At 43.7% G+C, this 24,901-nt stretch overlaps 1 protein-coding gene across 5 annotated transcripts in view; it reads right to left on the reverse strand.

The window, feature by feature from the left end:
- Positions 1-24,901, reverse strand: part of SORCS1 (sortilin related VPS10 domain containing receptor 1) — a 580,387-nt gene that overhangs the window by 40,237 nt on the left and 515,249 nt on the right. For all 5 annotated transcript variants that reach the window (XM_042238470.2, XM_042238466.2, XM_042238468.2 and 2 more), the window contains exons 19-21: positions 15,792-15,978; positions 3,750-3,883; positions 1,404-1,527 (exon numbers count right to left, since the gene is read on the reverse strand). In XM_042238470.2, coding sequence (XP_042094404.1) covers positions 1,404-1,527; positions 3,750-3,883; positions 15,792-15,978 — 445 coding nt within the window. The remainder of the gene's footprint in view (positions 1-1,403; positions 1,528-3,749; positions 3,884-15,791; positions 15,979-24,901) is intronic.

Raw genomic sequence — 24,901 nt, forward strand, 5'->3', positions numbered from 1 at the left:
AAAAAAAAACAATGAGGTAATGATATTGGCTACCAACTAGATACATTCCTATAGCATAGAAAGGAGATGGAGAGGAAAGAGAAACAAAAGCTCTCCTCTATTCAGGCCACTTGGCTAAGAGGTCTCCTCACTGATGGGACCTTGGAGGCAAACCACAACCCTGCTTACTGCTGGGGCTTCTCAAACCTCTTCAGGGGCTGGGGGAGGGAGGAAACACTATGAAATCTAACAGGCGGCCACACGAGGAGGAGCAGTGTCCTCAGACGTGTTCAAAGTTGCTTACAAACTGCTTTCTGAATTTGAAGGTCAAGTTGGCAAAATCAGAAATGAAAAATAGGACCTGCATGAGAATCAATAAATTCTAGAACTGGGGCAACTGATACTACTTGGACCATGAGTTCATGTGTCTCCGCCTCAGTCTCTCTATCTCTTTCAGTCTCTCATCTCGCTTTCCCTCCCTCACTCGATCCTCCCTTTTGCTCTCTCTGCACAGCATTTATTTCCTTATTTTCTTTTAAATTCCTGCTCTTTAAATTTTTATTTTCTGGGATGCATTAGTACCATTTTCCTATTAACAATAAAAGTTCATATTTTTATCATCTACTAAAGCACTTAGTGCAGATCCATCTGACTATCTTTCCACGGGGGGGGGGGGGGGGAATGAAATCAATTTGTATAAACTGGTATTTTTTTTTGAATATCATTTCCCATCAAGGATCCCACCTTTCCTTTTCAGTAAATTTTCATTTCATGTGATACCCTGACCACATTCAGTTTCCCCGACTGAGGACAAGAGTGTTCTGTACAGCTGTTTGTTCAAACTAGTATTCTGTCCACAATCGCTCACCACATGTGCTTGTTATGACCCCTCCCTTGCTTTTAAACCAGTAGAGTGATTTTTAAATGATACATATTTATGGAAGAGATTTTCAGAGCATTTAGACATTGGCAGATTCTTCTTAATGATCAAGACTCTATGTTTGAACTTAAAACAATAAAGGTTCAATATTAACCATTTTCATTTATAATAGGTTTAAATCTTTAAACATCACAAAAATATCAAATGGAGTGAATCAGCCTTCCATATAATGAAATTCACTCTTTTGTACCTAAGGTAGTTGAGTATACACTTACTCTATGGCACCAGAGCCAGTTCCAAAAAAAAAAAAAAAAAGGCAACAAACAGTCTTGAACAGTCTTGGGGTTTTGTGATCCCTACTTTGCTGGTGAACCACACCTTTCTCAAAAGAGGAGATGAGACTTGACTCAGCTCTTTCTCAACCACTACCGTCTGTTCTCTGGGTAGATTAATAAGCTAGCATGGCCTCTGGTGCCAAGGTACCAAACCATCTCATCTGAGTGATGGAGGCGGACAGTGATGGATCAGCAGATGGACCACTCACCGTAAACTGCGATGGTCTTCGTGTCTTGCAGGATGGCATTCCCAGCTGAGACCTGCACTGTGATGGTGTTCATCCCTTCAGAAGTAAACTTGAATGCTATGCTTCCCTCCAAGGTGATCAGGGGCTAAAGCAAATGAGGACATAGAGTGACGGGAGAGATTTTCAGTTATACCCAAGATAGGCACCAACTCTGAACCACCACCAAGCTCCTTAAATTAGTGGAGGCTCTTTCTAGGGCGCCTCCTATGTGACTGACTCCACCTATGCCTCCCTGTCACCTCGGGTCCAGTCCAGAAGGGGACTACCAGAGACATGACCGCCAAGAAACTCTGCTCATTCCTTGTGAATCTGACACCTCTCTTCTGCTACAATCCTGATTCAGGACTGGGAAGATCAATAGGCCTTGCCTGCTGGTGGGGTGTCTCTCTGTCAATAACCTACTCATCAAGCAGATCCCTTAATCCAAGGCAACATTAAAATCAAGCCAAAAGAAGGGGCTCATATGAATCCAGATTTAAGCCACAGTCACTGAAAGTGTGTAAGCTGCCAGTGCTTCCCTCCAGGGTGCGCTGCTTACATAAAATTACAATGGAATGCAGCGACGGCGGACACCAAAACTATGCTAATTCGATGGGTGTTGCCCTTGTGTGGCTTGGTTTGCTCTGAGAAGCCCCATCAGCAATTTCCTGGAAGAAGCTGCTATGGAAACAAGTACTAATTGGATCGTGGTTTGAACACTCAAAAAAAAAAAAAAAAGATTTGGATCAGTTCCTGTCATGCAACTGGACACCAGGATTCTGGGGAAAGTATTATTAGGCTCCTGACCTCCCTCCACTCGCTCCCCACAAACAGTTCATTCCTGTCTTTTCTTTAATTAGTTTAAAAATCAAAATTCATTTAACTCCCTGTGTAGCAGAAGGTAGACGAAAGCCCAGCATAAGAAGTCTGCTTAACAGAATCTGTTGAGAATTTCTTTTTCTGCTAAAAGCTCAAGAAAAGAAGCAGCAGCAAGTAAGTTATTTAATAGTTTCACCTCCTAGTACTAGCATTCAAGCAAGTAACGCAGATTTCTCTTCTCCTGCGGATAGTGGGTCCAATCTGGACCCAATTTGCATGTACAGTTTCAGAAGAAATAAAAAAGGGCTTCTTTTCAGCTGATTTATGTCAGCAGGAGAGGTGAGAGATTCCTTTGACTGCCAGGCACGCAGCGGGTCTGGTGTCAGGAGAGGTTTCCTCCCTGGGCTTGTGTGAAATTATGGCTCCAGTTAAAGCCAACACTCAGCTCCGGGGTAGAAAGAGATTTGTATTCACACAAGAAGCATTGCGTTTGAAGAGCAAAGTTATAAGCAATGGCACCTCTGCTGCAAGAAGATGAAGCTCTCCATTCAGAGCCATTGGTCTGGGTCCTCTCGGGAAGATGATGCCAAGCTTCAGTTCTACTGCCTTTACTGACATTTGCAAGCAAATTTTAATTTCTGAGGATGGAGTGAGTTCCAAACTGAACCAGCGCATGCAGCCTGGTGTGCGGGGGAGAGAAACCCAGACAGGCATGAGAAAGGCCATGGATCTGCGTGAAGTAGCTGAGTGAGACTGGAGGAAGCCACTTCATCTGTGTCCTCCTCACTTTCCTCATCGGTAAAATGAAGGACTCGGGGTACATGAGGTCCAAGGTCTCCACTGGTTTGAACTTGCTGCTGACTTTGGATCACAGCAAGTGTTTGAAAGAAACTTAGAGCAGGAAGCTGAGCTAAAGAGGGGGCCATTTCTGATCCAGGCTGGGGAGTCATGGGGTGGAGGGGCCATAGGGCAGGGGGGCCCATGTCTGATCCAGAATGGAGAACAAGGGGCGAGGGGCGGGCTGCTCAGACATCTGTGGCTCTTGTCTGTCTGGTGTCCACTGGTCTCTTCTCCTTTTGAGAAGCCATTCCCTCCCTTCTCTTCTTGACAGATCTAGGAAGGTTGACTTGAACAGCTCTGTTTCTGCCACGAGCACCATGATCAAGGCATGGCCGGTATTATTACTCTGTTCCGGGATTCCTGTTAGAATTTTGGGAAAGATGGCTCATTTGCTCCACTGAGCTGTGACAACAGAAAGCTCAGGCTGCTGCTGAGGGTCACTGCAGAGTAAAGCCCATGTGGAACCCTGACTCACAGGAAGGCAGGGGTAAGAGTAGAGGTGTAGGCGTAAGAGAGACAGAGACATACTGAAGAGATGAGTGGGGCTCTCAGAGCCTACCATTCCCAAGGTTGCCACAACTCCTGGGCTCTTGAGTTAGTATAAGTGATTTCTTTCCCTTTACTGCTCCAAGAGGAGCCACACAGGCCCTGCCCGGAAAGCCAACTCACCTCGGTGTTGTTCCCGTACCACCACACGTAAGTGAGGGTGCCCACTTGGCTGGGCCACAGCACGGCAGTTGCGTTGACCTCTTTGTTCTTCGTTGTGACAAAGGGAAGAGACAGGTGCACATGCTCCAGGGGACCTGAGGCAAGAGAGGAGAGAGGAGGCATGGAGAGGGAAGAGCTCTCTCTGCTCTGCACTCCCTGCTCTGAATCCACATTCCTTCTGGAAGCCTCCAAAACATCAGTCATGTTCCCAGAAGGAAGTGCTCAGGTGCCACCCCTACTTTGGGGGAAAGGGACATGTTGGGAACAATTGTGTCTCCATCCTTTCCATTTATAGATCTTTCTTCCAGGTCTAAATCCTGAGTTATTTCTGTGTAAAAGCTTAAAAAGTTACAAGTGATTGATGAAGTCCTTAAAGGAACAGGAATAATATGAGATTTCACAGAGAGAGATGCAAAGTGTTTCCAAGAAACCTCCCAGAACCCATGTTGGGTGGGGGTTGGGGATGGCTATTATACAAATCCCCAAAACTTTCTACATGTAATTATTTTGTAGTCTTTATTGGATTTTAAAGATGTATCTGAGTTATGGAAATATGTGTTTGTATCTAACTGTGTTTGTGTGAGTGTCTGTGTAGCATCCTGGTTAGGTAAGCACAGGGCTGAGCTGAGCCTGTCCAGGACAAAGACAGGCATGAGGGGGCAGAGAGAGAGTTCTGTGGTCCTCACGTTCTCAGGATGCACTCAGCCAAAACGTAGGATGATTCTACCTATAGAGGCCCAGTGGACCAGAAACTTTAGTCAGATGTACAAACCCACAAAGATAACAGTATCCTTTTCCTGGAGAACCACTAGACCTACCCTAAGATCCCCTGACTTTCTCTTCAAGTCACTGTTACCAGACAAAATGCATTCTCCTTTGAGGGGAACATGACAAAAATCCACCACCACCACCTGTATTCATGAGATGGAGAAGAAAGTGGTACTCAGGCCTCTGCACCTGCTTTAATCACTATCCCCTCTAGTTGACCATATGATGTATTTTCTAGAGTAAGTCTTTGACCTCTTTCTCCATCTTCTTTTCTGCTGAGGGATACCATCCACACTCTGACCTTCAACTATGAACCACGTGCTTAGGGCTCCAAACCACCTTCTTGACTCCAGATTCAGTTGTTTATTTATGCTCAGCCATGTCCGACTCTTTGCAGCTCTATGGACTATAATCTGCCAGGCTCCGCTGTCCATGGAATTTTCCAGGCAAGAATACTGTAGTGGGTAGCCATTTCCTCCTCCAGGGGATCTTCCTGACTCAGGGATTGAACTCACATCTCTTGCATCTCCTGCATTGGCAGGCAGGTTCTTTACCACTAGCACCACCTTGGAAGCTCCCAGACTCAATTAACAGCCAGATATTCCTATGAAATACGCTGCCTCCCCCACCCCCCCCCCACCATTCTGTATACTTCAATCTTGATGAATAACATCAGTGTTAATTCAGGGGAACAACCCAGAAACAGAAGGTCAGTCTTGATTCCTTATTTCTTTGCTGCCAACATCCATTTAGGAAACCACTGATTTGGTTTCATAAATTCTCTCTCAGAGCTTTTTGCATCCTGCCCTGGTTCATACACTATACACCAGTCTCACCTGAAGCAGTAGAACTTTCTCACGGATTTTACAGGCTCTAACCTTTCCCCTAGAGCCAGACATCATGGAATGAGAGTCAAGTGGGCCTTAGGAAGCATCACTATGAACAAAGCTAGTGGAGGTGATGGAATTCCAGTTGAGCTGTTTCAAATCCTAAAAGATGATGCTGTGAAAGTGCTGCACTCAATATACCAGCGAAAACTCATCAGTGGCCACAGGACTGGAAAAGCTCAGTTTTCATTCCAATCCCAAATAAAAGCAATGCCAAAAAAATCCTCAAACTACTGCACAATTGTACTCATCTCACATGCTAGCAAAGTAATGCTCAAAATTCTCCAAGGCAGGCTTCAACAGTACATGAACCGTGAACTTCCAGATGTTCAAGATGGATTTAGAAAAGGCAGAGGAACCAGAGATCAAATTGTCAACATCTGCTGGAATATCAAAAAGGCAAGAGAGTTCTAGAAAAACATCTATTTCTGCTTTATTGGCTATGCCAAAGCCTTTGACTGTATGGATCACAACGAACTGTGGAAAATTCTTAAAGAGATGGGAATACCAGACCACCTGCCTGCCTTCTGAGAAATCTGTATGCAGATCAGGAAGCTAGAGTTAGAACTGGACATGGAACAACAAACTGGTTCCAAATCAGGAAAAGATTATGTCAAGGCTGTATATTGTCACCTTGCTTTTTTAACTTATATGCAGAGTACATCATGAGAAACGCTGGGCTGGATAAAGCACAAGCTGGAATCAAGATTGCCAGGAGAAATACCAAGAACCTCAGATATGCAGATGGCACAACCCTTATGGCAGAAAGTGAAGAAGAACTAAAGAGCCTCTTGATGACAGTGAAACAGGAGAGTGAAAATGTTGGCTTAAAACTCAGCATTCAGAAAACGAAGATCATGGCATCCTGTCCCATCAATTCATGGCAAATAGATGGGGAAGCAATGAAAACAGTGACAGACTTTATATTTTGGGGGCTCCAAAATCACTGCAGATGGTGACTGTAGCCATGAAATTAAAAGACGCTTGCTCCTTGGAAGAAAAGCTACAACCAACCTAGACAGCATATTAAAAAGCAGAGACATTACTTTGCCAACAAAGGTCCGTCTAGTCAAAGCTATGGTTTTTCCAGTAGCCATACATTTCTTCATAGTTGGACTATAAAGAAAGTTGAATGTCAAAAAATTGATACTTTTGAACTATGGTGTTGGAGAAGACTCTTGAGAGTCCCTTGGACTGCAAGGAGATCCAGCCAGTCCATCCTAAAGGAAATCAGTCCTGAATATTCATTGGAAGGACTGATGCTGAAGCTGAAACTCCAATACTTTGGCCACCTGATGTGAAAAACAAACTCATTGGAAAAGACCCTGATGCTGGGAAAAATTGAAGGTAGGAGGAGAAGGAGATGACAAAGGATGAGATGCTTGGATGGCATCACTGACTCAAAGGACATGCGTTTGAGTAAACTCCAGGAGTTTATGATGGACAGGGAGGCCTGGTGTATTACAATCCATAGGGTCACAAAGAGTCAGACATGACTGAGCAACTGAACTGAAGTGAACTTAACTAAACCTTTCCCCATTCTAATCCACCCTCCTGCTCTGTGTGTCAAAGCCTGCCTCCCTTGATAATACATAAACTGGGGACTTCCCTGGCGGTCCAGTGGCTAAGACTCTACACTCCCAGTGCAGGGTGCCCAGGTTTGAGCCCTGGCTGGGGAACTAGATCCCATGTGCTACAACTAAAGATCTCATGTGCCACAACTAAATAAATAAAGATTTAAAAATTAATACATAAGCTAGATTAAGTCCCAGATGGCCCCATCACTTAGAATAAAACATACGATCCAGGGCAAGGGCAGAGGAAGTCCAAAGACTCAGAGGAGGAGAGGGATCTCCATGTTGGAAGAATAGTGAGAAATGGAGAAATAAATGGAGGGAAAGTGTATAAGACAATGAGATCTCAGAGATAATCAGGACATAGAGCACATTGGCCTTGAAGGCCCAGAGAGATGTATCTGTGTGTTTGTGGAAGTTCTTTCCTGCATATGTATGAGTACACATTATACATTCATGCATTGTATAGCAATGACTATGTGCCTTCTCACCCTCCAACTTGTTGTGAGAGTGATATTTCCAGAGAGCGATGCTACTCACATGCTCAAAATGAAAATTTCCATTATATAATCATAATAATAAGATAGCTAACACATACAGATCTAAAATTTCTGAGATAGAGAACACAGGCTGAAAACTTTTGGAGGGACCAGTCCTTCATATTCATCTTTACATATATAGAAAATCGCATGGACAGAGGAGTCTACAGTCCATGGGGCTGCAAAGAGTTGGGCACGACTAAGTGACTAAGCACACACACACAGATGTGTGCTGCGTGGACAGAGGAGTCTGGTGGCTGTAGTCCATGGGGCCGCAAAGAGTTGGACATAAATAAGTGACTGAGCACACACACAGATATGTGCAGGTCCTGAGACCTAGCAGGTGCTGCGTTATTGGCTGGGTCACTGAACAAAACAGGGTAAGAAAGAGTTGGATACGACTTAGCGAACAAAGAGCAAAGTGAACAAAAACATAATTTCCTGTTTCTGCTTTCGTGTGTGTTTTCCTCTCTTTATAAAGATTAGAGGCTGGGAGACCAGGAGAACGGAACTAATTTTCCGGTTTACAAGCCATATGATAAGAAGTAGTTGATCATAAGTCAGAATTGTTCAATGAAATAATAAAAGGGTAACATTTACTGAGCGGTGGCTGTGTACCACATAGTCTGAACGACTTCTTGTTCTCATTTAATCTTCATAATAACCTTATGAAGTAGGCATTATTATCAGCTCCATGCAGAGATGAACTAACAGAGGAAGGTCACCTTCCTCCACTCCAGGGTGTGAACCAAAACAGTTAAGTTCAGAGCCTGGGCCAGCTGACAAATGCCTGCTAAGACCCATGTTAACAAAAGAGCTATTATACTTACTGATGACTCAGACATGATGCAGACAGCAGGACATGCTTGTTACACAGGCTCTTGTTTATTGCATGGCTCCTGCCGTCCCTCATCACGTGATGTGCTCCAGCAGGTTCCCTGTGCCCCCTGAGGACCTTACTTACACACCTTTGTGATGGCACCTGTCCCCTCCTCTGTGACATTCCTCCTGACTCCCCAGTCAGAGTTACCTGAATCAGCTAGACTGTGAGAACTAGCTAAGCTCAGGGAGACCAGCCATTTCCATCCTTAAAGGCTTCATCTTGGTCTCTCTTGAGCATTCAAACATTTTTAAAGTCCCAAAGGTCAAAATAAGGATAATGTCTGTGTCCTCTTAATGACAAAGCTGAATCTTGTTCCTGAAATATGGTCATCCCTCCACTCAGTAGTTTTCGAGTGCTACTGTGTGCCAGGCATTACTCTAGGTGCTGGGACATCTGTCCCTCGATGGTGCTTATGTATTATTGAGGGAGGCAGTGACTGCAAGGAGCAGGGCTAGTGAGAGCATGCTATTTTTGATGGGTAGTCAAGCAAAGTCTCTCAGAAGCAATGACATTTGACCAGTCACCTGAATAGCATGTATAAGGGCACTGTGCATCTCCTTGGTAAGCTCCAGGGTAAGGGCAGGGCACAGACCTTGAGAAGGAGGTGGCCTGTCAGGTGTGAGGATACCAAGAGACACAGGCAAGGAACAAGAGCAAATGAGGTCTAACTGGCATTCAGGACTCTCAGCAGGTCCGTTAGATGCTGAAGAATGTCTGCGTGTGTTTGTATAACTTTCATCTTGCGTATATAGACATACACACACATGCACGCACGCACACGCACACCCACACATCATCTGTTCATACGGCTGCGTGGCATTTAGCTCTCAGGTAGCTAAGTCCTCTTGCTTTTTATCTGTTTAATATACCTGATTCCTGTTGCTTCAAAGCCGAGCTTTCAACTCTCATTTTTCTGCACAGAGGGACCTGCCCTAACGGAACCTTGGAAGTGAAAGTCTAACCCGTGGAAGCCTCTGGCTGGCTAGCCACACTCAGCTGAGAGCGGAACAAGCTAACAGACACCGCTTCCTCGGACAGGTGCACGCAATACACAGAGTGGACAGCAGGTGGCGCTGTACTATTCCTTATGAATCTCAATGTGGCTGGGAGAACTGATCACTCTGACCTGCCTCTGGCATTTGTTCTGAAGACCTACATGTCATATTGCTGTTTGTCTGAAATGCTGGGCTTCCCTGGTGGCTCAGTGGTAAAGAATCTGACTGCCAGTGCGGGAGATACAGGTCCGATCCCTGGGTTGGGAAGATCCCCTGGAGAAAGCAATGGCTCCCCATTCCAGTATTCTTGCCTGGGCGATCTCACGGACAGAGGAGCCTGGCGGGCTACAGTCTGTGGGACAAGAGTGGGTCACAACTTAGCAACTGAACCAAACCTGAAACATTAAAAAAAAATACCTAATAGAAGAAACAAAAGAAATTCAAAGTTTGAAGATCCTGCAACAGAGTATCTTAAACTTCACTGGGCTTGAGGCTCATACTCAGCTGTTGAAGGCAGAGTATGTCACTTTAGGCAGCTGTCACTTTAGGCTCTGAAGAATGTCCATGTGTGTTCATATAACTTCCTTCTTGCATATATATACATACATACTTACACACACACACACACACACACACACACACACACACATTATCTGTTCATACAAATGTGCAGGATTTAGCTCTCAAATTGAAGCCACACTTCCAGAAATTTTAGTCCGGTAGGTCTGGGAAGGGAATCAGGGCACTACATTTTTATCATTTGATTCCAGGGCAGGAGGCTCCTTAACCACATCTTACAAAGCCTAGGTCTGACATTCTCTGGCCAATAAAATGACCGTGTGATAACAAAGCTACAAAGGTTTTCAAGAACTGATCACTTTACCCTAAGCTGGGGACAGAGAGATATCTGTAAAGGACATCTTGGTAACAGGGTAGTTGAGGAGAGAGGTTCAGGAAGTATCGGAAACACCCCCCTCACCTTTTTTCCACCTCCTATTCTGCAAGTTTGCAAAATCTTCAGTGATTTTTTTTTTTTTTTTTTTTTACGCAAGACTGGCTGAGAGAGGGCAGCTTTCTGAACAGAAATCTGCATGTCCTCTAAATTCCCAGTCCCATGCAGCTGAAGGCAAACCTGGCTGCATCCCAGGTCTCATTAGTTTGCAAGCTAGCAGAGAACAGTGAATGCATTCCCCAAGAGATTCTCCGCTGTCAGGATACAGTAGATTACCCAGCTGCCCCCAGAGAGCCGCCCAGCCCTATGTTACAGCAGGAACATCATCTCCACTTGCTTCTGATGACCTCTGCAAACCAGTACTTAAGAACCTTTGATTTAGAACAAAAGCATATTTCTGAACTGGAAAGAAGAGGTAGTGTGTGTATAAGACAGGCTGTGCAGCTTTTAGGAAGAGCCCTGGGTACAGGGGAGGAGGACTGGGTGAGAGGAATAGAGGGCAGGCTAGGGGAGCTGAACTGAGCTTTTGCTCAGAACCCACTAAGTACTAATGCACCTGCTGCATCATAATGGAAAATCAAGCTTGGCCAGTTGGCAGGGCACAGCATAAGATGCTTTATAGAACCTTTGGGAAATAAGACGTGCATTTCTTATGTAATGGAGGAGAAAAACTAGCTTCAAAGCAATGCAGTGACTTGGCCAGGAGTTCAGGCCAGCATCTCTACTTAACAAGGGCCAACTTGTGCAGTGCTGGCTTCTATTTTTCCTACAAAGCCATATATCCCTTCTGTCACTGTGGCACTCAAAACCGCCATGCTACCCTCCACACTTCAGATTTGGGGGAATGGAAGTCAATTATGATTTCATCATGACTTCCTCTTAGTATAAAATAGTGTCAAATCACAGTACTTCTCTAATCTTTGCTTTTACCATCTGAAAGAAAGGCCAAATGTTGCCCAAGATGGTAGATGTGTGAGGATAAACAAAGATGTTGATGCGTGAATGCTAAGTTGCTTTAGGTGTATATAAATCTTAGCAGTCCTATGGACTATAGCATGCTAGGCTCCTCTGTCCATGGAATTCTCCAGGCAAGAACAGTGGAGTGGGTTGCCATGCTCTCCTCCAGGGGAATCTTCCCACACAGGGATGATACCCATGTCTCTTATGTCTCCTGCGTTGGCAGGCAGGTTCTTTACCTCCAGCGCCACCTGGGAAGCCCTAAAAAATGTTCACACATATGGTAGAACACAACGGGTCCTTTAGGAGAGAAGCCCTAGCAAAGCTGTTAGAACCTGCTGGCACTGCTCATGTTGTGGTTTTTAAATATATGTGACAAAATGGAAACATAAAACATAATCCTGCTTTCATACAGTTAGTACAAAAGTTAATTTTTATCCCCAAGACCAGGCTTAGAAGGGGGTCCCCTGATATGAGTCCTGCTTATTCGATCACTTGACCCAAGATGAGTCTGATAAAATTAGAATCAGAACACAACACTTTCCATCACAGATCATCTGCTACTGAGGTTGAGGTCAAATCGCTCAAGCCATTCAATCAGCCTAATGAGATGAAAAGAAATTGCAAGTGAACAAATGGCTCGTTTCTTTCAGAAATCTTGGCTTCCGCAGCCCTTCATCTGGAGCAGAGGTGAAAATGCTCTTTTCCTTCCCAGGATTCAGTAAGCCCAGGAGAGAGCAGGAGAGGGAGGTTCCCTCGTGGGATATGACCGTATGTAGGGTGATGGAGAGTCCACAGGGCAGATTGGGGCACGGAGCTGTGGTTGACTATGAGAGACCCTGAGAAACTGAGATGGCAAGCTGCTGCTGAATTTTAAATCACTATTGACACATGCTTAGAGTCCAGGGATGTTTGATACACATATGGGGTATGGAATATAATAACTGTGATTCTTCAGGAGAGTAAATCTCTAACAAAACCTCAAAGAATAAGCTGTGTGGAATGATAACTGCCAGGTAGGCAACCATTCTCAGCTGTCATTTGTGTGGCAATTTATTTTTGTTACTATTAACAAAGGTTTGTGATGTAATTTTAAAATATTTTGGGCTTCCCTGGTGGCTCAGCTGGTAAAGAATCTGCTTGCAATGCAAGAGACCTGGGTTGGGAAGATCCCCTGGAGAAGGGAACGGCTACCCACTCCAGGATTCTTGCCTGGAGAATTTCATGGACTGTATAGTCCATGGAGTCGCAAAGAGTCAGACGTGGATGAGCGACTTTCACTTCACTTTTAAATATTTTAGGATTACTCCTAGCATATTATCACTTGTGCCCCCATAAATACTGAAATATAGAGAAGAATTACCTCTTAGTAAGCAGCAACTCCAGGAAGACTGTCGAGGACAGCTCAGGAGCGGCAGTCAGCAGGAAGGGAGCTTGAACCTGTGTAGTTGAACAGCTGGAGAAATGCCCTGCCTCTAACCTACATGTTCCTTCAGGATGATGTACAAAGCCATGGAGGGGAATAAGGGCTGACGACTTCCTCTGACCCCCAGCCTACGCTGGCACCTATAATAACCTAGTGACCACGGGCTAGGATTCCAGAGGCAGGGAGAACTGAGTCTGAAGCCTGGCCCTACAAACAGTAGGCCTGCACCCCGAATGGGCAACTTAAGCTTTCTGAACTGCACAGTTCTTTGTAATGTAGTCTTCCAGGGAGTGCCTACTTGATAGGGTTGTTCTGAAAAGAAAGGTCAAACACATAAAGAGTAGGTTTAGCATAAACCCTGGCACATAGTAAGAGCCTAACTAACATTAGCTGAAAGGGGGATGTGGCATTGGCACAGGCGGCACCTTGCAGAACTCTGCTTAAACTCAAAGAAGGACGGGTGGGTTTCTCCAAAGCCCTTGAGTCTTGAGTGTACAGGAGATGAGGATCACGAATGGCTGATAGAGCAGGAAATCTCAGTACTCTTGGGGACCTCTAAATTGCCCTGTCCTCCTGCTGGACCACAGAAGCTTAACAGAGGGAGTCTACTTGGTCCCTTGTGTAGCCAGTTTGCTCCAGTGGGCAAGGGTCAATTAAGAGGCATGGAATACAGCCCAGCCTTAATACTCCTGACCTCGAACTTGGAATTTAAACAGGATCATTCATATAGAGACTAACTTTCATTTGAAAGTAAACCATTTCTCCAGCAAACTAAGTAGGTCCCCTATCCTTCTTTGGTTTCTCCAGTGGTCATGTATGGATGTGAGAGTTGGACTGTGAAGAAACCTGAGTGCCAAAGAATTGATGCTTTTGAACTGTGGTGTTGGAGAAGACTCTTGAGAGTCCCTTGGACTTCAAGGAGATCCAACCAGTCCATCCTAAAGGAGATCAGTCCTGAGTGTTCATTGGAAAGACTGACGTTGAAGCTGAAACTTCAATACTTTGGCCACCCGATGCAAAGAGCTGACTCATTTGAAAAGACCCTGATGCTGCGAAAGATTGAGGGCAGGAGGAGAAGGGGACAACAGAGGATGAGATGGTTGGATGGCATCACTGACTCAACGGACATGAGTTTGGGTAAACTCCAGGAGCTGGTGATGGACAGGGAGGCCTAGAATGCTGCATTCCATGGGGTTGCAGAGTCAGACATAACTGAGTGACTGAACTGAACTGAACTGATACTTTTTTGGGGACAACCATATAGACTATACCAAAGCCTTTGACTGTGTGGATCACAATAAACTGTGGAAAATTTTTAAAGAGATGGGAATACCAGACCACCTGACTTGCCTCTGGAGAAACCTGTATGCAGGTCAGGGAGGAAGAGTTAGAACTGGACATGGAACAACAGACTGGTTCCAAATAGGAAAAGGAGTATGTCAAGGCTGTATATTGTCACCCTGCTTATTTAACTTATATGCAGAATACATCATGAGAAACGCTGGACTGGAAGAAGCACAAGCTGGAATCAAGATTGCCGGGAGAAATATCAATAACCTCAGATATGCAGATGACACCACCCTTATGGCAGAAAGTGAAAAGGAACAAAAAAGCCTCTTGATGAAAGTGAAAGTGGAGAGTGAAAAAGTTGGCTTAAAGCTCAACATTCAGAAAGCTAATATCATGGCATCTGGTCCCATCACTTTTATAGGAAATAGATGGGGAAACAGTGGAAACAGTGTCAGACTTTATTTCTTTGGGCTCCAAAATTACTGTAGATGGTGATTGCAGCCATGAAATTAAAAGACGCTTACTCCTTGGAAGAAAAGTTATGACCAACCTAGACAGCATATTAAAAAGCAGAGACATTACTTTGCCGACTAAGGTCCATCTAGTCAAGGCTATGGTTTTTCTGTGGTCATGTATGGATATGAGAGTTGGACTGTGAAGAAAGCTGAGTGCCGAAGAATTGATGCTTTTGAACTGTGATATTGGAGAAGACTCTTGAGAGTCCCTTGGACTGCAAAGAGATCCAACCAGTCCATCCTAAAGGAGATCAGTCCTGGGTGTTCATTGGAAGGACTGATGCTAAAGCAGAAACACCAGTACTTTGGCCACCTCATGCGTAGGGTTGACTCCTTGGAAAAGACCCTCATGCTGGGAGGGATTGAGGGTAGGAGGAGAAGGGGACGACAGAGGATGAGATGGCTGGATGGCATCATCGACTTGATGGACATCAGTTTGAGTGAACTCTGGGAGTTGGTGATGGACAGGGAGGCCTAGCGTGCTGCGATTCATGGGGTCACAAAGAGTCGGACATGACTGAGCGACTGAACTGAACTGAACTGATACACCCTAGCATAAGAGGCACTCACAGCAAACCTTTTTTTACCAAACACAGCTTAGGACTCACCTTTGTTTCATTAGGAACCCTCTGAATTCCTCAATGGGGAAAAACCTTTATCACTTTTTGAAACTACTTCTTAACGCAGCTTCCTCTCCATTGTTTACCCTCTTTTGCTCTATACCACTTTCTAAGACCAAATCATCACAGAGCAAATCTAGGAAACATACTTGAAAGAAAGGAAAACAAAAGTCTAACATGATTATTATTAGTGAGATAAAACAAGGAAAGAGAAGAATAAGCAGATGGGGCGAAATCCCATTACTTGTGATAATTTGGATTGTTCTCAAACATCTCTGACCCCCCAAAACCCTCACAAATCCATATTAAATCAACCAGCTCAGCAGGTTGCTCAGGCTCAGCATAGACAAACAGTACCATCTCTAAGAAGTGTCCAGAAGCGGCAGAATCAGTGCAAAAGAACAATCTGAAGCAAACCAGAGTCCAGACCTTTCAGTCATGCCCTGGTTTCTTCTTGCTTTCTCTGCACTCTCAGTCTCCTTTCCTCAGCTGCTAAAATAACTAAGGGGCTTCTTCTAGATACCTGGTTTTGGATTATATTTTTCAAAGGACACAATATGTAAGATATGTCATAAACCAACAACAGTAATAACATACAAGTTACATGTAAGTACAGGACGGCGCTGTCAGACCCCAGACTGTTGTCCACCTGCACGGTCACCCGGAAAATGCCCACATTGTGATAGACGTGTTTGATCCCATCTTCCATGGAGCTGAGGTTGACATAAGACACTGCGATGCCATCCCCGAAGTCCACCTGGATGAGTGTCCTCTGGACGTCACCCTGAAAGACAACACCAGAGGAAGGGGGGTCAGTGTGTGGCTGTTGCTTCTCCAGGGCTGAAGCTTATCAGAGCCCCAACTCAGGAATAAGGCAGCCTCAGTTCCGTCCTGCAGCTGGGAGCCTGTGTCTGTGTGACGGGATCCCTGTGAAATTCCCTAGGAGACAGGAGTTTACGAAGGTGGATACCCTCCAAACCTGAAAGGTACCAACTCCCAAAAGTTCTAAGGTTCAGAATATTGTTTGATTATCAGCTTCAATTTGATATTCATTTCCTCTGAAGCCTTTGTTTACAGTCTGATCATCCACATCAATAAAAGGTTTACATACACAGTTTCAAAAATTCAGCCTACCTGACACTGTCAAGGGTCACTTCCCATGTGCTCAGGGTCCCCACATTTCTGTCTTTATTTCTGGTTCCCTAACTGTTTTGGAGAAAGGACAGGGGACACCTTGCCTGACACTGGACTCAGCCCTATTATTACTGATAGTTAAGATAATGATGGCTAATTCTTTTATACTTCAGTGTTTTCTACTATCAAAATGATCTCACTTTATTCTTTATGGAATCTCAGTCTGAAGAAAAAAGCAGGCAATATTTGTCCACTTTACAGATGAGGAAGCTGAAGTGAAAGAAGGTTTAACCATTTGTTCAAGGTTACTGCAGCTATTTAGCTGCAGCAGTCTTGGGACTTAAACCCTTCTCCTTGGACTTGCATTTAATTCACTATACGTGGATTAAGCATTGACAGCTCCTCTGGGCTCAAATCCTGTCATTTCATTAACCAGCTGGATGACTTATGTATGTCAAGCAGTCTCCTTTGGTCTCAGTTACCTAATCTGTGAAATGGGCATATTAGTGTCTTCCTATCTTAACTCAAAGAGTTATTATAGAAGACATGTGAATAATCAGTAACCTGTACAATTTGATACCAAAATGAATGACTGTAAAAACAATGCAGCTATGAAAGATCTGCTATATCCCTTTTAAAGCTTGACTGAAGTCATATGATTCTAAATTTCCCACAAGTATGCAGGAGAAGATAAAGTCTGCTTTATACCCAGACCTGCTTAAAAAAAAATAGCTTGTGGAATTAGTTGAGATTCTTAAAGAACAAAGTTTCTTAGAAAAACTGACAATACCCAGCATCCCTCACAGATAACTCATCCTTTAACAAGTTGTGTGTGTGTGTGTGTGTGTGTGTGTGTGTGTGTGTGCACGCGTGCATGTATCTGTTTTGTTAGCTTTCTCCATTTGGGGTAGAGTGGGGGAAGAAAACGAAAAACCTTTGAACTAGAAATGTATTTTCGATTAAGTAAGGTTCACACGGTATCATATTTTTTGAAAAGGGCAAGTTTAAAATGTTGACATTTAAAAGATTAATTCACAGGGAAAGGAAAAGCAGTTCAAATCCTATGAATCTATGTGACCTACTCTTCTGATTTGTGCCCAGCCAAGCATTGTGTGAGGATGTACACGGCAGCTAACCCTCTATAAGTACATGGGCACAAATCTCCCCTAGGGTGGGAAAAAAGAAACCCCATTCAAAATTACAAAACAGATAACCACAAGTCCAGGTGTTGTACAATTACCTGAATTCCCTCCGCTATTAAATACAAATGTCAGCCAAGCTTGCTAACTTGTCCTTCACTTGGACAACTAAACTGGACTGATCAGTTTCTCACTCTGCTTCTGGTCAGTTTCCTCCCATGTTTTCTGGATTTTCAACAGAGCTGCTGCTAGCCAACCCTAGGTTGGGCATGGAGGAAGAACCCATATTAAAATCTACTACATTTGGGGTGGGGGGAGTGTCTCAGGGAAATACCAGAAGTAGCTAGGGTTAACCAGATTATCTATGGGATGAAACTAGCAATATGGTTCCTGAGAAAGAAAGAGGTTGAGAGACAGAGAGGGAAAGAAAGTTACAGGGTTCTTTCTGGAGATAAGAATGGTCATAAAGTAGGGTTACCAACTGCAAGAAGACAGAAGGGAGATTCGTGTCTCTGCTGATTCCACTTCAGTATCTGCTGAGAGAGAGCAGCTACAGACATGACTGGGGCAAGTACAGCTCTGGCTGTCTCAGATGGAGTCTACCTTACCTTGGTCTCTCTGTCTGGTGTTCATCACTCTCCTACAGACCTGGGCTTAGACTTCTTGTCAGTTACTTGAAGCTCCTCCCAAGTTCTGCCTGGATATCTCCTGTCTGACAGCCTGATAGCATTCCTGGTTCTCCAGTGCTGCTGACAATGCTCCCTGTCTGGATCACAGGGGAAACCAGGGAGCTACACAGCGTTTGGGTTAGTGCACCAATAGGGCTGCCATTAGAGCAGAGGGGCCAGGCTTTGAGAGAATAAGGTCAGGTACAAGGATGGAAGGTCCGTCTAGTCAAGGCTATGGTTTTTCCAGTGGTCATGTATGGATGTGAGAGTTGGACTATAAAGAAAGCTGAGCGCCGAAGAATTGATGCTTTTGAACTGTGGTGTTGGAGAAGACTCTTGAGAGTCTCTTGGACTGCAAGGAGATCCAACCAGTCCATCCTAAAGGAGATCAGTCCTGGGTGTTCATTGGAACGACTGATGTTGAAGCAGAAACTCCAATACTTTGGCCACCTGATGCGAAGAGCTGACTCTCTTTTGAAAAGACCCTGATGCTGGGAAAGATTGAAGGCAGGAGCAGAAGGGGACAACAGAGGATGAGATGGTTGGATGGCATCACCGACTCAATGGACATGAGTTTGGGTAAACTCCGGGAGTTGGTGATGGACAGGGAGACTTGGCGTGCTGCAGTTCATGGAGCTGCAAAGAGTCGGACATGACTGAGCGACCGAACTGAACTGAACTGAACTGAACAAGGATGGAGATACAGATATATAGATATAAGTATATTAGGTTACCACACATCTGAGAGCCCCTGTGGATAAAGACGTGGGATCCCCCAATCAAACATGAAGTCCCCAAGGCCTTTGATGTGGGTGGGTGCAGACCTCTTAGTACTCTGCAGTACGTGCCGAGAGAATCCAGGGGCCAAGTCTCACTGGTGATTCATCCCTGTTGTTGCTGTTTTTCCCACTTGGGTCAAGCACACTGGATCTTGTGCTTTCAGGGGCTCTCAGGTGCTTGGGAAGACTAACACAGCTGTAGCTGCATCACTTTGGGGCTTACTGTCCTCAACCTCTAACTTTCTTGGGCTGCTATTACCATCTCAGGCAGGGATACCAATTCCTTTTAGAGAACAAGAAACAGGGCAAAGAAAAGAATGCCTAAGTCCTAGGTCACCATTTGATTAGCCATGCCTGCCTTGCTTTAATAGGCTGTCTGGTCATTCATTCATTCAGCCAGCTGACAGATATTTTTAGGTGTCTTTCTTGTATCAGGCCCTAAATGTGGAAAATTATGCCAAGATATTATAATCAACCAAACAAAATAGATGTGGTCCCCACTTTCTTGAGCAAAGAGACTAGTGAGACAAATAGACTTCAATAATTATGCAAATAAAAAGTTATTCTAGGGGATGATGTGAAGGAGAGATCCATGGTGCTGTAAGCTTGTATAGTAAGCTTGTTCGGTAGGGAGAGGTGGAGAGTTGAAAATTTGACCCAAATGAGAACTTCAAGAAAGGCTACCCAGAAGGAGTGATATCTGAGCTGAGAAGGCCTGAAGAAAAGAAATTAACCAAACAAAGGACATGAGCAGGTGACATGGAGGTGAGGAGTCCAGGCAATAGGGGATGGAGGGAACTGGATGTGCAAGGGCCCTGTGGCAGAAAATGGTGGTACGGTTAAAGGAAGCTGATGATACAGACACAGTAGGAACATGTAAAATTAGATGGAAGACAATGACATTCCAGGACTTGTGGGCCAAGTTTCTGACTTCAATATTTCTCTTAAGAGCAATGGGAAGAACTCAAAGTGATTGAAGTCAGAGTTTGAGGGAAGATGACAGGATAATATTTTTAATTCAAAACAATCACTCTGGCTATAATATGGAGAATGCATTGGAAGAAGGCCCGAGTATTCCAGGAAGCCAATTAGGGGATAGTTCAAGGTAGATGATAGGCAGATTGATATATGAGTTGCAACAGGAAATTGCATTCACCTTCCTGCCAAAAGTAATTCCCATAGTTTACTGGTTTTGAAATCAGTGAATCTCAGTCTTTGATAACAACACCTCTTATAGAAATTAAAAGAAAAAAAAAATCTGATACCCAGTTCACATCCAAGCCCACCTCCTGGTTTGGGGCCTTTGGGGAGGATGCTCGGTCCTGCTGAGCAGGCCCCCAACTGATGCTGGGTTGCACCAAAGGTTGAGGAACACTAGTTCAGACTGTTGAACATTAGGTTTTCTTGTGATTGAATTCATCTGAAGATGAATGTAGTGCAGCACAAGCTGATGCCATTCCTATCACACCTTGGCATAATAGTCAAAGTTTCCCAGTATGTTTTAGGATTCTGAGTGCTAAGGGTGAGCTAACAGAGTCAGGAATGGAAGGACTAAACTCACAGTTAGTGACTGATGCACAATCACAAAAGTCCCACAGTACACTCAGTCAAGGTTAGTCTCTGGGAAAACAAGTGGCTGGATAATATGAGGGTAGCTTGTATAAAGAGCTGAGATGTGTCCTTAAGGGCTGGCTGCAGTCTCAGGACCTAACACAGATGATTCTTTTCTGTTCAATAAATTTTGAAATTTTACGAAAAACAAACAAACAAAAAAAACATGAACACTGTACATTTCTAACTTGTTTGTTTGGCTGTTGGGACTCTGGGAGATAGCTAGGGCAGATGCTATTTCTATCTCTGACACCAGGAGACTGGAGCATGGACTGGTTAAATGAGATGCCAGAAGTCCCACAGCTGGTGAGAGGCTCAAAACAGGCCTAAGATGACCTGTGGTTTAACTTATCTCTGCAAAACAGTCCTTCAGGAGTTTCTTTAATTGGAATTTATTTGTGACGCCTTTCAGAGAGAGAGAGGAGATAACAAAGGCAAGCTTCACTTTCTTTTCTTGTTAGATTTGATTCCTAGCATTGACCATTTCCCTCTCTGACAATATTTTTGCTTATGGAAATGGAAAGATGGGTTGTGAACTCCATACACCATCCTTATGTCTTCCCTCTGATGAAGCAGTATCATGTTTAAGCTGCAAAGAAGACAGATAATAAACAATAGGCATTCATAAACCACAATCACAAAAAACTAACCAAACTGATCACATGGATGACAGCCTTGTCCAGCTCAATGAAATTATGAGCCATGCCATGTAGGGTCACCCAAGACGGACGGGTCATGGTGGAGAGTTCTGACAAAACATGGTCTACTGGAGAAGGGAATAGCAAATCACTTCAGTATTCTTGCCTTAAGAAACCCATGAATTGTATAAAAAGGAAAAAGAGATAGGACACTGAAAGATGAACTTCCCAGGTCAGTAGGTGCCCAATATGCTACTGAAGAAGAGTAGAGAAATAACTTCAGAAAGAATGAAGAGACAGCCAAAGCAAAAACAAGGCCCAGCTGTGGATGTGACTAGTGATGGAAGTAAAGTCCAATGTTGTAAAGAACAACATTGCATAGAAATCTGGAATGTTAGGTCCATGTAAAAGTTGCTCATTCATGTCCAACTCTTTGCAACCCCATGGACTCATGGTATTTTCCAGGCCAGAATACTGGAGTGGGTAGCCTATTCCTTCTCCAGAAGATCTTCCCAACCCAGGAATCGAACCAGGCTCTCTTGCATTGCAGGTGGATTCTTTACCAACTGAGAGAGAAGCCCATGAATCAAGGTCCATGAATCAAGGTAGATTGGAAGTGGTCAAACAGGTGACGGTAAGAGTAAACATCGACATTCTAGGAATCAGTGAACTAAAATGGACTGGAATGGGTGAATTTAACTCAGATGACCATTATATCTACTGCTGTGGGAAAGAACCCCTTAGAAGAAATGGAGTAGCCCCCATAGCCAACAAAAGAGTCTCAAATGCAATACTTACATGCAATCTCAAAAATGACAGAACGATCTGTTTCTAAGGCAAACCATTCAAAATCACAGTAATCCAAGTCTATGGCCCATCTGATAATGCCAAAGAAGTTGAAGCTGAATGGTTCTATAGGTCCTACAAGACCTTCTAGAATTGATACAAAAATAGATGTCCTTTTCATCATAAGGGACTGGAATGTGAAAGTAGATAACTGAGAGATACCTGGAGTAACAGACAAGTTTGCCCTTGAAGTACAAAATGATGCAGGGCAAAGGCTAACAGAGTTTTGCAAAGAGAATGCACTGATCAAAGCAAACACCCTCTTCCAACAACACAAGAGACAACTCTACACAAGGATGTCACCAAATGGTCAATACTGAAATCAGATTGATTACATTCTTTGCAGCCAAAGATGGAGAAGCTCTATACAGTCAGCAAAAACAAGACAAGGAGCTGACTGTGGCGCAGATCATGAATTCCTTATTGCAAAATTAGGATTTAAATTGAAGAAAGTAGGGAAAACCACTAGATCATTCAAGTAGGACCTAAATCAAATCACTTACAATTATACAGTGGAAGTGACAAATAGATTCACAAGACTAGATCTGATAGACGGAGTGCCTGAAAAACTATGGACAGAGGTTCATGACATTGTACAGGAGGTAGTGATCAAAACCATCCCCAAGAAAAAGAAATGCAAAAAGACAAAATGGTTGTCTGAGGAGGCCTTACAAATAACTGAGAAAAGAAGAGAAATGAAAGGCAATGGAGAAAAGGAAGGATATATCCATCTGAATGCAGAGCTCCAAAGACTTGTAAGGAGAGATAAGAAAGCCTTCCTAAGTGATAAGTGCAAAGAAAGAGAAGAAAACAGTAGAATGGTGAAGACTAAAAAATTAGAGACACCAAGTCAACATTTCATTCAAAGATGGACACAATAAAGGACAGAAAACATATGGACCTTATAGAAGCAGAAGATATTAAGAAGAGGCGGCAAGAATACACAAAAGAATTTTATACAAAAAGGATCTTCATGACCCAGATAACTATGATGGTGTGATCACTCACCTGGAGCCGGATATCCTGGGGTGTGAAGTGAACTGGGCCTTAGGAAGCATCACTACAAACAAAGCTTAGTGGAGGTGATGGAATTCCAGTTGAGCTATTTCAGATCCTAAAAGATGATGCTGTGAAAGTACTGCACTCAATATGCCAGCAAATTGGGAAAACTCAGCAGTGGCCACAGGACTGGAAAGGTCAATTTTCATTCCAATCCCAAAGAAAGGCAATGCCAAAAAATGTTCAAACTTCTGTACAATTGCACTCATCTCACACACTAGGAAAGTAATACTCAAAATTCTCCAAGCAAGGCTTCAACAGGACATGAACCATGAACTTCCAGATGTTCAAGTTAGATTTAGAAACGACAGAGAAACCAGACATCAAATTGCCAACATACATTCAGTTCAGTTCACTCACTCAGTTGTGTCCAACTCTTTGCAACCCCATGGACTGCAGCACACCAGGCCTCCCTGTCCATCACCAACTCCCTGAGTTTATTCAAACTCATGTCCATTGTGTCAGTGATACCATCCAAGCATCTCATCCTCTGTTGTCCCCTTCTTCTTCCACCTTCAATCTTTCCCAGCAACATGGTCTTTTCCAGTGAGTCAGCTCTTCGCATCAGGTGGCCAAAGTACTGGAGTTTCAGCTTCAACATCAGTCCTTCTAATGAATATTCAGGACTGATTTCCTTTAGGATGGACTGGTTGGATCTCCTTGCTGTCCAAGGGACTCTCAAGAGTGTTTTCCAACACCACAGTTCAAAACCATCAATTCCTCAGTGCTCAGTTTTCTTTATAGTCCAACTCTCACATCCATACATAACTACTGGAAAAACTAGCTTTGACTAGACGGACCTTTATTGGCAACGTGATGTCTCTGCTTTTTAACATGCTTTCTAGGTTGGTCATAACTTTTCTTCCAAGGAATAAGCATCTTTTAATTTCATGGCTGCAGTCATCATCTGCAGTGATTTGGAGCCCCCAAAATAAAGTCTACCACTGTTTCCCCTGTTTTCCATCTATTCGCCATGAAGTGATGGGACCGGATGCCATGATCTTAGTTTTCTGAATGTTGAACATATGCTGGATCATAGAAAAAAGGAAGAGAATTCCAGAAAAGCATCTACTTCTGCTTCATTGACTACATCAAAGCCTTTGACTGTGTGGATCCCAACAAACTGTGGGCCATTCTTAAAGAGATAGAAATGCCACAGCACCTTACCTGACTCCTGAGAAATCTATATGCAGTCAAGAAGCAACAGTTAGAATTGGATATGGAACAATGGGCTGGTTTCAAATTGGGAAAGGAGTACATCAGGACTGTATATTGTCACCCTGATTATTTAAATTATATGCACAGCACATCATGTGAAATGCCAGACTGGATGACGCACAGCTGGAATCAAGTTTGCAGATAGCAATATCAGTAATATCAAAGAGTAATATCTGAGATATGCAGATTACACTGCCTTTATGGAAGAAAGCAAAGAGGAACTAAAGATTCTCTTGATGAATGTGAAGACAAGAGTGAAAAAGCTGGCTTAAAACTCAACATTCAAAAAATGAAGATCATGGCATCTGGTCCCATCACTTCATGGCAAATAGATGGGGAAATAATGGAAACAGTGAGAGACTATATTTTCTTAGGCTCAAAAATCACTGCAGATGGTGATTGTGGTCATGAAATTAAAAGATGCTTGCTCCTTTGAAGAAAAGCTATGACCAACCTAGACAGCATATTAAAAAGCAGAGACATTTGACTAGATGGAAGCTATGGTTTTTCCATCTAGTCAAAGCTATGGTTTGACTAGTCAAAAGCTATGGTCAAAGCTATGGTTTTTCCAGTAGTCATGCATGGATGTGAGAGTTGGACCATAAAGAAAACTGA

Source organism: Ovis aries, chromosome 22 (assembly GCF_016772045.2).
Source record: "Ovis aries strain OAR_USU_Benz2616 breed Rambouillet chromosome 22, ARS-UI_Ramb_v3.0, whole genome shotgun sequence".
In the NCBI taxonomy this organism is placed as follows: Eukaryota; Metazoa; Chordata; class Mammalia; order Artiodactyla; family Bovidae; genus Ovis; species Ovis aries.